Source organism: Nematostella vectensis, chromosome 1 (genome assembly GCF_932526225.1).
Source record: "Nematostella vectensis chromosome 1, jaNemVect1.1, whole genome shotgun sequence".
Classification (NCBI taxonomy): domain Eukaryota; kingdom Metazoa; phylum Cnidaria; class Anthozoa; order Actiniaria; family Edwardsiidae; genus Nematostella; species Nematostella vectensis.
This window is the reverse complement of record NC_064034.1, coordinates 14361772-14373453: the sequence shown is the minus strand read 5'-3', so window position 1 is coordinate 14373453 and position 11682 is coordinate 14361772. Positions and strand designations below refer to the sequence as shown.

The following is an 11682-nucleotide window of genomic DNA, read 5'->3' as shown; positions in this document are numbered from 1 at the left end:
CGAATATTTGTATTTGTTAACTTGGCCTAGTCGAGTCCATTTGTTGAAAAAACTCGCTAGTAGTTCTTGCTTTGTAATAATAAAAGAATCCAGGCTTCCCGTGAGGAACTCAAGATCATGTGTGCTAGGCTAGGCATGTTGCTGCTCGTGAGTGGTGATTTCTCATTATACATATTGTTGGAATTGTAATAGGCAATGGTTCTTTTTATTTAGTTGGAACAGTAAGGGAGGATGAGTATGAGTTTGGTTTTCTGAAAAAAAGCATCACAAAGGGCCAGATGTGGTATCACACACAGGCACTTGGGGACCTGTGTGTGGTACTCGAAAATTACCATCAGGTACAGTAAAATAAATCTGTGTGTGAGAACCTAGATTTTCTCCTTTTGGGCAAAAGAGGTTCTTATATTTTGGGGTACTTTAAATTAAGGCATACCGAGTTGCAACACTAGGATCCATAAACTACAGAAGTATGTATAGATACAAAGCCACCTTGCTATTATAGAGATATCCTACTGTATGCATCTGCAATCTCATCGTTATGGAAGAGCAAAATGTTTAACATATTTATATTTTAAAGCCTCATAATTTCTTTCCTTTTCTCGTGGAGTGACTTACCCTGTTTCCGGAGCATGGAACTTCTCTATTTAGAGACGTTCAAGGCTCTGGAACCAGGGTAGGAGCGACCATCATATAAAGAACCTTTAGAATTTTACAATAAAGTCTATTATTTCTGCCCATATGTTCTTAAACAAAGACCCGCACTTTGAAAGAGCTTAGCTCCGCCCCTTTTCAGCTGAATAAAATTCAGACTTCAAGATGACAACACACTGTGTGGATATTTTTTTGTTGTGTTATCATTAATAATTTGAAGCTCATTTTACAAATGGACTCATTCTTCAAGTTTTGATTGGTCCGGTATCCTGACCACACGAGATCCAATAAAAAACCTCTTGACTTGCTAAAACAAAATTCGCGGGTAAGCTCACGGAACGAAATGGCTGTACGGTCGGTTTTCGCCTGAGTCGTCACATTTAGGGTAATAACTTGCCATATTACTGTTTATGTTAGTTTCATCATCATTTTCTTGCACATATTCTTGTATATAAAACATCTACAGTATTATAGTTTTTCCAAAATTGTGTAACAATGGAATGATGCTTTGTTTAGGCATGTATACAAGCCAAGTACTCTGGCAGATCATTGCTTATCTGCTCAGGGGTTGAACCAGATGAGCCAGCCAACTACATGCTGGCAAGTTTCTTCAGGTAAACACTATAGTCATGGATAAAATGTCAGCAATCAATAAAATTGAGTTAAACCCCAACAATGTTGTTTAGCATTACTACAAATCTTTACTCGGTTTGCTTCTCAGCCTCTTGACCCATGTTGTTCAAAATGTTTTTATTCAAATCTAATACTGTTGGCTATGTTTTATTAGGGATGTCGAAGACTTGGAGGTCAAACCTCTGCTATGTGTGTGTTTCGAAGGCACAGATGATGAGAGGGCAGGTATAGTATTTTTAATGATGCAACTGTATCTTAATGAATATTATTGGGGGGGCTGTTAAAATGTTAAAGGACAAAGCATTTTCTTAACAGTAAAAAAGCTTAAAGTTATTAGTGAGGTTTGTCAATCTGTGCCACGAGGCTTCCTTCCTATTGAAATCTAAGCTATGTTTTCAACATGTTTTGGTGCTGGATTGAGTATGGATTATTCTGAGTTTTATGTACTCAAAGTTTGGCAATCGAGTCTCCATGCCTTTCCAAACTTGATTTAGTTTTAACATATAAATTTCCCCATACTGTAACATTTCTTTATTAACCACTGACAGATAGCAGCCCTTACTGTCTGTGCCTAAAGAAGGATGCAGTAAATCTGCATCGCATGTAACAGTAAAAGTCCTACTTAACTGGAAAATGTCTTATACTGTATTATCAAGAATTAGTGTAAATAAAATGCAGCTCTGGAAAGCTCTAGCACCTTTTGCTTTTGCCTCCTCTTTTAAACATTCACAAGAGCCACTATGTTCCAAAACACACTAAGGGTTTAGTCATTCCCTCTTGTAACATTTTTCTAGTATCCAGAAATCATGGCCATGGGAGGGAACCAATACTGTTGGTGTTGCGTGCTATTGGTTCCAACCTAGGAGTTGTTGCCCGTGCAGAAGGTTGGTACTTAAAAGATTATCATTCAGAGTTGCATTATTACTGTGCACTATTGGCAGCAAAATTGCTCCCACCCAAGCCTCAAATAATGGCCCCCTTAGTAAGGGGAGATGTAGGGACGATGTTGTTTACTCTGTTTACTGTCCCAAGTTGTTTTGACATCAATTTGATGTTACTCAAAAATTTAAAGACATATTTGCACTGTAAAATGTACTGTATAACTGAATGGCTTTTGAAAACAAGGTGCACATCACATCCAATAATTCAAATATTTAATTTTCTTCTATTTTATTGATGGCCCATTAACATCACAATTTATTCTTTAATAGATGTCAATCTCAGCACTTTTGATGGAAGGGTCATCCTCAAAGCCCTAAGCATAAAGGAAAAAAAGGAAAAAAAGAAAAAGAGAAGGAATAAAAACAACAAGAAAACTGTTGATCACAAGGTGGGTAGGAGATGGAATTTTATTTTCAATGTGTTTGTAAGCCTATGCTGAAGCTCAACCTCACACACTATGCTGATGATATAATCTTTTTGCAGATGTTGTGCCATTAGCCTATAAATAACAACGAAAAATTAAGGTCGTAAAAAAATTCAGGCAAAAAACTTCACACAATATTGTTAATTGTTCCATTTCCATTTTTGTTACACTTTACTGTAATTTTGGTCCAGCTAAAGAACGGAAATAACTTGTTTCTTCGGACTCTTTTTTATAGAGGTTCAAGGTTCCAACTGAATCATCATTTCTAACTTAACTTATTTTATTAATAATTGTTTTTGGGCTTATTTTTTGCCTCTCTAGACTGGCTATGATCCTGACATGGATTCTAAATCAGATACGGGCGAAGAGCATGAGGTAAAGTGAATATATGACCAAAAAAATTGAATGAAAAAGATTTTTAAGAATAAGGACGTATTTACTTTTGTCTCATGATCCACATTTTACAAATAATTTTTTTTCTATATATGCTTGTACTTTGTTTCTAGATGTTGGTTATTATTATTGTTTTGCCTATTTAATCAATTATGAGGCTTTAAATAATTGTCTACCAACCTCAGTTATTTTTTAACAAATGGTGAATAGGATCTGGGGGAATCCAGCGTCTGAGACAGCCAGCAGGACTATGGCAAAAATTAACCGGCCCCAATAGGAAATTTGGACTAACACCAAAGCCCTGTCCAGATATAGGCTAATCCTATATAAGGAGTCCAGCGTCTGAGACAGCCAGCAGGACTATGGCAAAAATTAACCGGCATAAATAGGAAATTTGGACTAAAACCAAAGCCCTGTCCAGATATAGGCTAATCCTATATAAGGAGTCCAGCGTCTGAGACAGCCAGCAGTACTATGGCAAAAATTAACCGGCATAAATAGGAAATTTGGACTAAAACCAAAGCCCTGTCCAGATATAGGCTAATCCTATATAAGGAGTCCAGCGTCTGAGACAGCCAGCAGGACTATGTCAAAAATTTAAAAAATAGAAAATTTGAACTAAAACCAAAGCCCTGTCCAGATATAGGCTAATCCTATATAAGGAGTCCAGCGTCTGAGACAGCCAGCAGGACTATGTCAAAAATTAACCGGCCCCAATAGGAAATTTGGACTAAAACCAAAGCCCTGTCCAGATATAGGCTAATCCTATATAAGGAGTCCAGCGTCTGAGACAGCCAGCAGGACTATGGCAAAAATTAACCGGCATAAATAGGAAATTTGGACTAAAACCAAAGCCCTGTCCAGATATAGGCTAATCCTATATAAGGAGTCCAGCGTCTGAGACAGCCAGCAGGACTATGGCAAAAATTAACCGGCATAAATAGGAAATTTGGACTAAAACCAAAGCCCTGTCCAGATATAGGCTAATCCTATATAAGGAGTCCAGCGTCTGAGACAGCCAGCAGGACTATGGCAAAAATTAACCGGCCCCAATAGGAAATTTGGACTAAAACCAAAGCCCTGTCCAGATATAGGCTAATCCTATATAAGGAGTCCAGTGTCTGAGACAGCCAGCAGGACTATGGCAAAAATTAACCGGCATAAATAGGAAATTTGGACTAAAACCAAAGCCCTGTCCAGATATAGGCTAATCCTATATAAGGAGTCCAGCGTCTGAGACAGCCAGCAGGACTATGGCAAAAATTAACCGGCATAAATAGGAAATTTGGACTAAAACCAAAGCCCTGTCCAGATATAGGCTAATCCTATATAAGGAGTCCAGCGTCTGAGACAGCCAGCAGGACTATGGCAAAAATTAACCGGCATAAATAGGAAATTTGGACTAAAACCAAAGCCCTGTCCAGATATAGGCTAATCCTATATAAGGAGTCCAGCGTCTGAGACAGCCAGCAGGACTATGGCAAAAATTAAAAAAATAGAAAATTTGAACTAAAACCAAAGCCCTGTCCAGATATAGGCTAATCCTATATAAGGAGTCCAGCGTCTGAGACAGCCAGCAGGACTATGGCAAAAATTAACCGGCATAAATAGGAAATTTGGACTAAAACCAAAGCCCTGTCCAGATATAGGCTAATCCTATATAAGGAGTCCAGCGTCTGAGACAGCCAGCAGGACTATGGCAAAAATTAACCGGCATCTATAGAAAATTTGAACTAAAACCAAAGCCCTGTCCAGATATAGGCTAATCCTATATAAGGAGTCCAGCGTCTGAGACAGCTGTTGGAATTCAGATAGGTCAGATAGATGAGATGCTTCTGGATATGAACACAACTTTTATTTTCCACTTGTCGATATTCACGGGTAAAGTTCTACACGAGTTTCAACTTCAAAATTATCACGAATTACCACGAGATTCGCTGAAATAAACAAATACTGAAGATGAAAATTATGGCAATTTCCGCTAATTATACAAACGCATGATACTTACACGGGTGCGGAATCCATCCAAAAACAAATCCATACAATATTCATTAGATTCAGGTCAAAAACTCCAATAAAAAACTCCAGGAAATTCTCGACGAACTGAAAACGTTTTGCACGAGGCTATGCGACCGCGCAAAGCTCGGAACCAGGCCTCTAACACAGGGAGCCCGGATAATGGCGACAACATCCCGCCCCCCATGAACTCCTGCGGAGGAGGTTCATAACTATAAACGTATTGTCATAACGCTAATGTCCGTTCTATATTACACTATCTACGTCTGTCCCTTGAGTCTCCAATCCGATCCGTATCTAGACATCCTCATCCTCGGCTTCCAGCAGACACAACTTGGTTACCGGGCGCTTGTAGGTCGTCCCTTTACCGCGCACCTCTGCACTCCTTACCAATCCATCCACGCCAGGAAACACATTAATCACGCGCGCAAGAGGCCAGTTGTTTCGTCCAACGTTGTCGTCCGCAACGAGCACTATATCTCCGACGTGTAGGTTTCGCTGTTTCCTGTTCCACTTGCTTCGAACTTGCAAGGAAGGAATGTACTCTTTCAACCAGCGACGCCAGTAGTGGTTAGCAAGTAATTGCGCTTGTCTCCACCGCTTCCGACTGTACTTATCTGCCCGTTCATCCGTATCCGTAGGAAGATTCATCGTAGGTCGCACGTTCAGAAAGTGATTGGGCGTAAGAGGATCCTCATCATCAGGATTCTCTGGATTCCGGGTTAGCGGTCTTGAATTCGCGATACGTTCTGCTTCAGTAAACACGGTGGTCAGCACTTCATCGTTGAGGGGGTTCTTCCCCAGGATCGCCTTCAGACTTCGCTTGACGACTCTCACCATCCTCTCCCACACGCCTGACATGTGGGTGGCTCCAGGTGGATTAAAGATCCACTTGCATCCTTTCGCAGAACACTCACGTCCGATCTTGTCATGATCCATTCCTTCCAGATGTTCACGTATCTCCCGATCAGCTCCCACAAAATTGGACCCGTTATCCGACCACAGTTCCACAACATGGCCCCTGCGATTCAGGAACCTCATCAGAGCGAGTATGAAATCATCCGTCTCTAGCGACTTAGCTAACTCGAGATGAACTGCTCGGGAGTTCATGCAAACAAAGATAGCTCCCCAGCGCTTCTCAGTCACTCTTCCTCTTCCCCGCTTAACATATAGCGGTCCAAAATAGTCAATACCTGTATACGTAAAGGGTGGCTCGTAAGGGATCATCCGAATTCTAGGTAGATCTCCCATCTCTTGCTTCAAAGTAGTTCTTCTTTGCTTGCGACAATGAATGCATCTTCCAAGAACAGCCTTGATGGCCACTCTCGCTTTCACAATCCAAAACTGCTCTCTCAGCAGGGATAGTACTTGTTCCACGCCACAATGACCGTTGCTTTCGTGTAGGTGGCGGATCAAGATAGTAGTGATATGACTCTGTTTCGGCAATATCATGGGATTCTTGGCATCATCACTCATCGGTGCCATCGAGATCCTTCCTCCAACTCTCATAACTTCATCGCCTTTCATGACCGGCTTAAGCTTCAAGATAGCACTAGCAACATTCACCTCCTTTCCTGCCTTCAGAGCCTTCACTTCTTCAGGGAAACTTTCCCGCTGTACTAGTACAGCTATTCGTCGCTTGGCGCGTTCTATGTCGTCTGGACTTAGCTTGTTCTCTGACTCTCCAGGTGTCTTTTCAGTAGGCTTTGCATGCTTTCTTGTCTTCAACCACTCCACAAACTTCATTACCCACGCAACCTTTCGAATGGTCTTCATCCAATCAGAAGTGTCGGTTAGAAGCTTTTCCAGGCCATCTCCTGGCTCCAGGTCAGTGAAGAACACTTCTTTCTTTATCTCCAGACTTTCTTCAGACAGGGCATCAAATTTATTATCTGGCCATTGATCTTCTGACTCTCTCAAGAAACTCGGATCATTAAGCCATCGCTCATCCCGGAGAAACTCATCTATGGTTAGACCTCGACTTACTTCGTCGGAAGGATTTAGTTTTCCCGGACAGTGTCGCCATTGGTCAGGATTAGTCGCTTCGCGAATCTCTGTAACCCTGTTGGCTACATACGTCTGGAATCTGCGGGTTTCATTATTGATATAGTTAAGTGTTATCATCGAATCAGTCCAAAACACGACTCTGTCAGGCTTCAGGTCCAGTTCTCGGCGAACTGCTTGGTCCACCCGTGTTGCCAGTAGGGCTCCTTGTAGCTCCAGCCTTGGGATGGTTGAGCCTTTAATAGGTGCATTCCTTGACTTTCCGGCGACGAAAGCACACTCCACCATTCCGTCCGGGTACTCGATTCGTAAGTAGCTTACTGACCCGTATCCTGCCTCCGAGGCATCACTAAAGTGATGGAGTTGTAGTCCAACACCTTCATGGTCTGGCCTGCTGAAGTAGCATCGGGGGATGGACAAATCTTCAAGCCGTACAAGTTCCCTTTTCCATGTCTGCCACTGACGCAGAATGTCTCCACTGAGCGGCTCGTCCCATGGTGCCTTCCGCCTCCATAGGGCTTGCATGATCTGCTTGCCACGCATTATCACTGGTGCAGCAAAGTTCAAAGGGTCAAAGACAGAGCTGATTGTCGATAGTACTCCTCTCATAGTATCAGCCTTCTCAGTGTTGCTCACCTTGAACCCGAAGGTGTCTGTCTCCACGTTCCATCTAACTCCAAGTGCCCGCTCGACTGGGAGTTCATCAAGATCTAAATCTAGCGTTGGTGCTGCCCTCTTCTCGATAGGCACTTCAGCAAGGACCTCCCTACTGTTACTCATAAACTTTGTGAGGTTGAACCCTCCTCTACCACAAAGTTCGGTTAACTCGTTCGCAAGCGTGACTGCACTCGCACTCGTGTCTACGCTTTTTAGTACATCATCCACATAAAAATTATGCAGGACAGTTTCGATGGTGGTATCTCCAAAGTCACCAGCATTGTCAGTTGTAGTTTTCTTGAGTGTCCAGTTGGCTGCACAAGGCGAGTCGGTTGCCCCAAAGACATGCACGTTCATGGCATATTCTTCTGGAGGGTCATCAGAGCTTTTGTCCCACCAAAGAAATCGCAGAGAATCTTGGTCTTCTTCTCTAACTCCGACCTGAAGGAACATCCCTTCTATATCAGCTACCAATGCAACATTGTCCTCCCTGAACCGTAGGAGCACCCCAGTCAGGCTGTTTGTACAATCAGGTCCATGTAACAAGTTCTTATTCAACGAAGTACCTTGGTACTCTGATGCAGCATCAAAAATTATCCTCAGCTTACCAGGTTTGTTGATATTCGTCACTGCAAAATGAGGTAAGTACCAAGTTCTCGGTCCAGTCTCTTGTGCTTCTTCTGGGCTGAGTTTGCGTGCATGCCCTTTAGTGATATACTTCTCCATGGCTGCTCGATACTTCTCCTCCAATCCAGGCTCTCGTGAAAACTTACGCTTCAGACTATTCAGTCTTTTGTCGGCTTCATTCCGGTTATTAGGTAGGGTCACATCATCATCCCGCCACAGGAGGCCTGTTTCATAGTGACCATCACGCTTAGTAATGGTCTTCTCCAACTTATCGATAGCCTTCCTGTCTTCCCTGGACAGATGGTGCGATATAAAACTTGGGGATCCCTTGTCCGTCCCAACACTCTTTGTACCGAAACTCTCCAAGTCCCAGAACCGCTCAATCTGATGCTGAAGTTCTTTCTTATAATCAGCAAAGTTCAGGTTTACTTCCTTGCATGAGGTCTCCCCTTGAAGGGTTCCTGTAATTACCCATCCAAGAGGACCTCTCAAAGCCTTCAAATCACTGGCTTTCGTCGCTGGTCTACGCACTTCAAACACCTCATGCGCATAGCCAACGTCCTTTCCTATCAGAACCGAAACCTTAGGCATGTCTACCGAGGGAATCTCAATATCCCTCAGATGCGGGTGTGCATCTCTGTCAATATCTTTAGGAAGACACTTTTCGTTGACATTGAATTTCTTCGTTACCAAACCCTCAGTTACGGGAATTCTATCCCCTTCACCACTTGCGTGTTGCAGTTCAAACTCCACAACCTCTATCTGTTCCTTACTACTTCCCATCATGGTGGTGATGGATATTTCCTCAGTATGACCTTTAGGTTCGAGTTTCGCTGAAACCTCCGAGCTTATCATAGTTCCTCTTGAGCCATTATCCAGTAGCCCATACGTTGTCAGAGAGTTCCCATTTGGGGCAATCAATTTAACTGGTACAACATGTAGTAACACCGTCCCCGTGGCTCTTTCAGAAAATGTTGCGTATTGCTCGGTTTGCCTGTGTGGCTCCCCACCCCGGGTGCCCTGAGCATGGTCTCTTCTAGGGGGTCCCTCGGTTGTCCCCTCCCCTGCGCTCGAGTTAAGTTCTTTGGGAGGGTCATCTTTAGCTCTAGGGGGGTTATGTAACAAGGTGTGGTGTTTTCGCTCACTTTTGCAGTTACAAAAAGTGGTTGTATGGCATCTGTCCCTCATATGTCCTGGCCTAAGGCATATATGACACAATCTCTTCTCCTTTACCAGTCGCCAACGGCCGGGTAAGTCCCTTCCCTTGAAATTTGCACAGTCTGAAAGCCTATGTTCTCCTTGACAGCAAGGACAGGTCTTAATTGGGGCTTGTTTACCCATAGTAGTTTCAGGGGGTGAGCCTTCCATGTCTGTTTTAAAGACAGAAGTCTGTTTCTGGTAGTTCTTGCCTTTCCCACCCTGCTCGGGTCTTTTATCACCACCGCCCTTGTTCTCACTCATGCTTAGGTTAACAAAACCTGGGTCATTCTTTATGGCTGCTTGCCTCTTCACATAATCTGCCAAATCTGAAATCTTAGGGATACCCCCCTTTTCTCTTATCTTGTAGGATACATCACCCCATTTATTTACTAAATACTGGGGAAGCCTTCTAACTATCTGTTTCATGTTTGAGATGGTACTGGCTTCAATAGCATATTCCCCAACAAGTTTCTTTGAGGATGATTCAAGTTGCTCTGCAAAATCCCTCAGTCCCTTATAATCATGATTGTTCAATCTTGGGCCTCTGGTCAAATTGTCAATACAAGAAGCAGCGACGGTCGCTGGCTGCCCATATCGGTCTTCCAAAATATCAACTATCACTGAATAGCTGCAACCGGAAACCCTTTCCACAACTTCAAAAGCCTCCCCCGAGAGGAACTTCGGTAGGAATTCAACCTTTTGTGAATCACTTAAAATTTCATCTTCTAAATTATCTCTCAATCTCTTCCTAAAATTAGGAAAGTCACTTGGATTCCCAGAGAACTTAACAGGTTGCATGGCTTGGAGCATGGTCAGCTTTAACATGATATCAGTACTGTTCACGGGAAGAAAACCAAACGGGGTTTTCCTATAACTACTAGGGGGGGCTTCTTGGTCATTAATCTGGGGTTTTCTCTCAGGAATGGGGTCTTTAGGATGGGAAGGGCCCTCCATTAGCTTAGGTGTGTCTGGTCTAGGATTATCAGGAATGGGGTCACATTGCTCGGTCCATTTCATTAGCTTTTCCTCTTGAGACATGGGTGGCATGACCCCTACATCCCCTTTATACTCTTCTGACACACAACTATCAGACTCACTCCCTCTCTCTTCTAATAACTCAGCTTCCTTTTCTGCGATTTGAACCTGGAACTTGAGCTTACATGCTCTCGCTTTCTGTTCATATTCCAATTCTATTTTCTTACGTTCCAGATCCATTCGATGCTGAGCTATCTCTTCTTCTTGTTGCAAAAGAAGCTTTTTCATTTCTATTTTCTCTCTTAATTTCCTAGACCTACTAGACAGCCTTGACTTAGTTGAGTTTGACTTTCCTTTCTTCAAACGTTCATTTGCCAATTTGGTAGTAGTTTCACACTCATTACGAGTTTCTTCAAATTTCTCTTTCACTCTGTTGAATTCATCGGTTGCCAATTCTTCCAAAATGTACGACTGATAGCAGTCCTCATAGTTATTCAAAGCCGACTGTAATTCATTCAAGGCTGTCTGTATTTCATTGGCTCTAGAGGGATCATCAAGACAAGTTTTGAGCTCTTTCATGTGAATACTCACGCGCCCTAGGTAGCCTCCTAGGGACCTTTTCTTGCTTTCTATTCGTTCGACTTCACTACTAGCTTCGTTTTCACTCATGTTTCCAAGATAATAATCCTCAGTGTTCATTTACTCTTCCGTCGAATGATGTTGGAATTCAGATAGGTCAGATAGATGAGATGCTTCTGGATATGAACACAACTTTTATTTTCCACTTGTCGATATTCACGGGTAAAGTTCTACACGAGTTTCAACTTCAAAATTATCACGAATTACCACGAGATTCGCTGAAATAAACAAATACTGAAGATGAAAATTATGGCAATTTCCGCTAATTATACAAACGCATGATACTTACACGGGTGCGGAATCCATCCAAAAACAAATCCATACAATATTCATTAGATTCAGGTCAAAAACTCCAATAAAAAACTCCAGGAAATTCTCGACGAACTGAAAACGTTTTGCACGAGGCTATGCGACCGCGCAAAGCTCGGAACCAGGCCTCTAACACAGGGAGCCCGGATAATGGCGACAACAACAGCCAGCAGGACTATGGCAAAAATTAACCGGCATCAATAGGAAATTTG

At 42.7% G+C, this 11682-nt stretch overlaps 2 protein-coding genes across 2 annotated transcripts; one reads left to right on the top strand and one right to left on the bottom strand.

Annotated features, from left to right (window-relative positions):
* The first annotated feature begins 218 nt into the window (after positions 1–218).
* Positions 219–3049, top strand: LOC125568115. The gene is made up of 6 exons (XM_048729631.1): positions 219–338; positions 1168–1265; positions 1439–1509; positions 2079–2168; positions 2496–2614; positions 2972–3049. The coding sequence occupies exons 1-6, from the start codon at positions 279–281 to the stop codon at positions 3032–3034; spliced, it is 501 nt and encodes a 166-aa protein (XP_048585588.1). The 5' UTR covers positions 219–278; the 3' UTR covers positions 3035–3049.
* A 1830-nt stretch (positions 3050–4879) lies between these two features.
* On the bottom strand, positions 4880–11638 carry LOC125571976. The gene is made up of 2 exons (XM_048731943.1): positions 5052–11638; positions 4880–4980 (listed from the first exon to the last, which is right to left on the bottom strand). The coding sequence occupies exon 1, from the start codon at positions 11219–11221 to the stop codon at positions 5357–5359; it is 5865 nt and encodes a 1954-aa protein (XP_048587900.1). The 5' UTR covers positions 11222–11638; the 3' UTR covers positions 4880–4980; positions 5052–5356.
* Between the last annotated feature and the right edge of the window lie 44 nt (positions 11639–11682).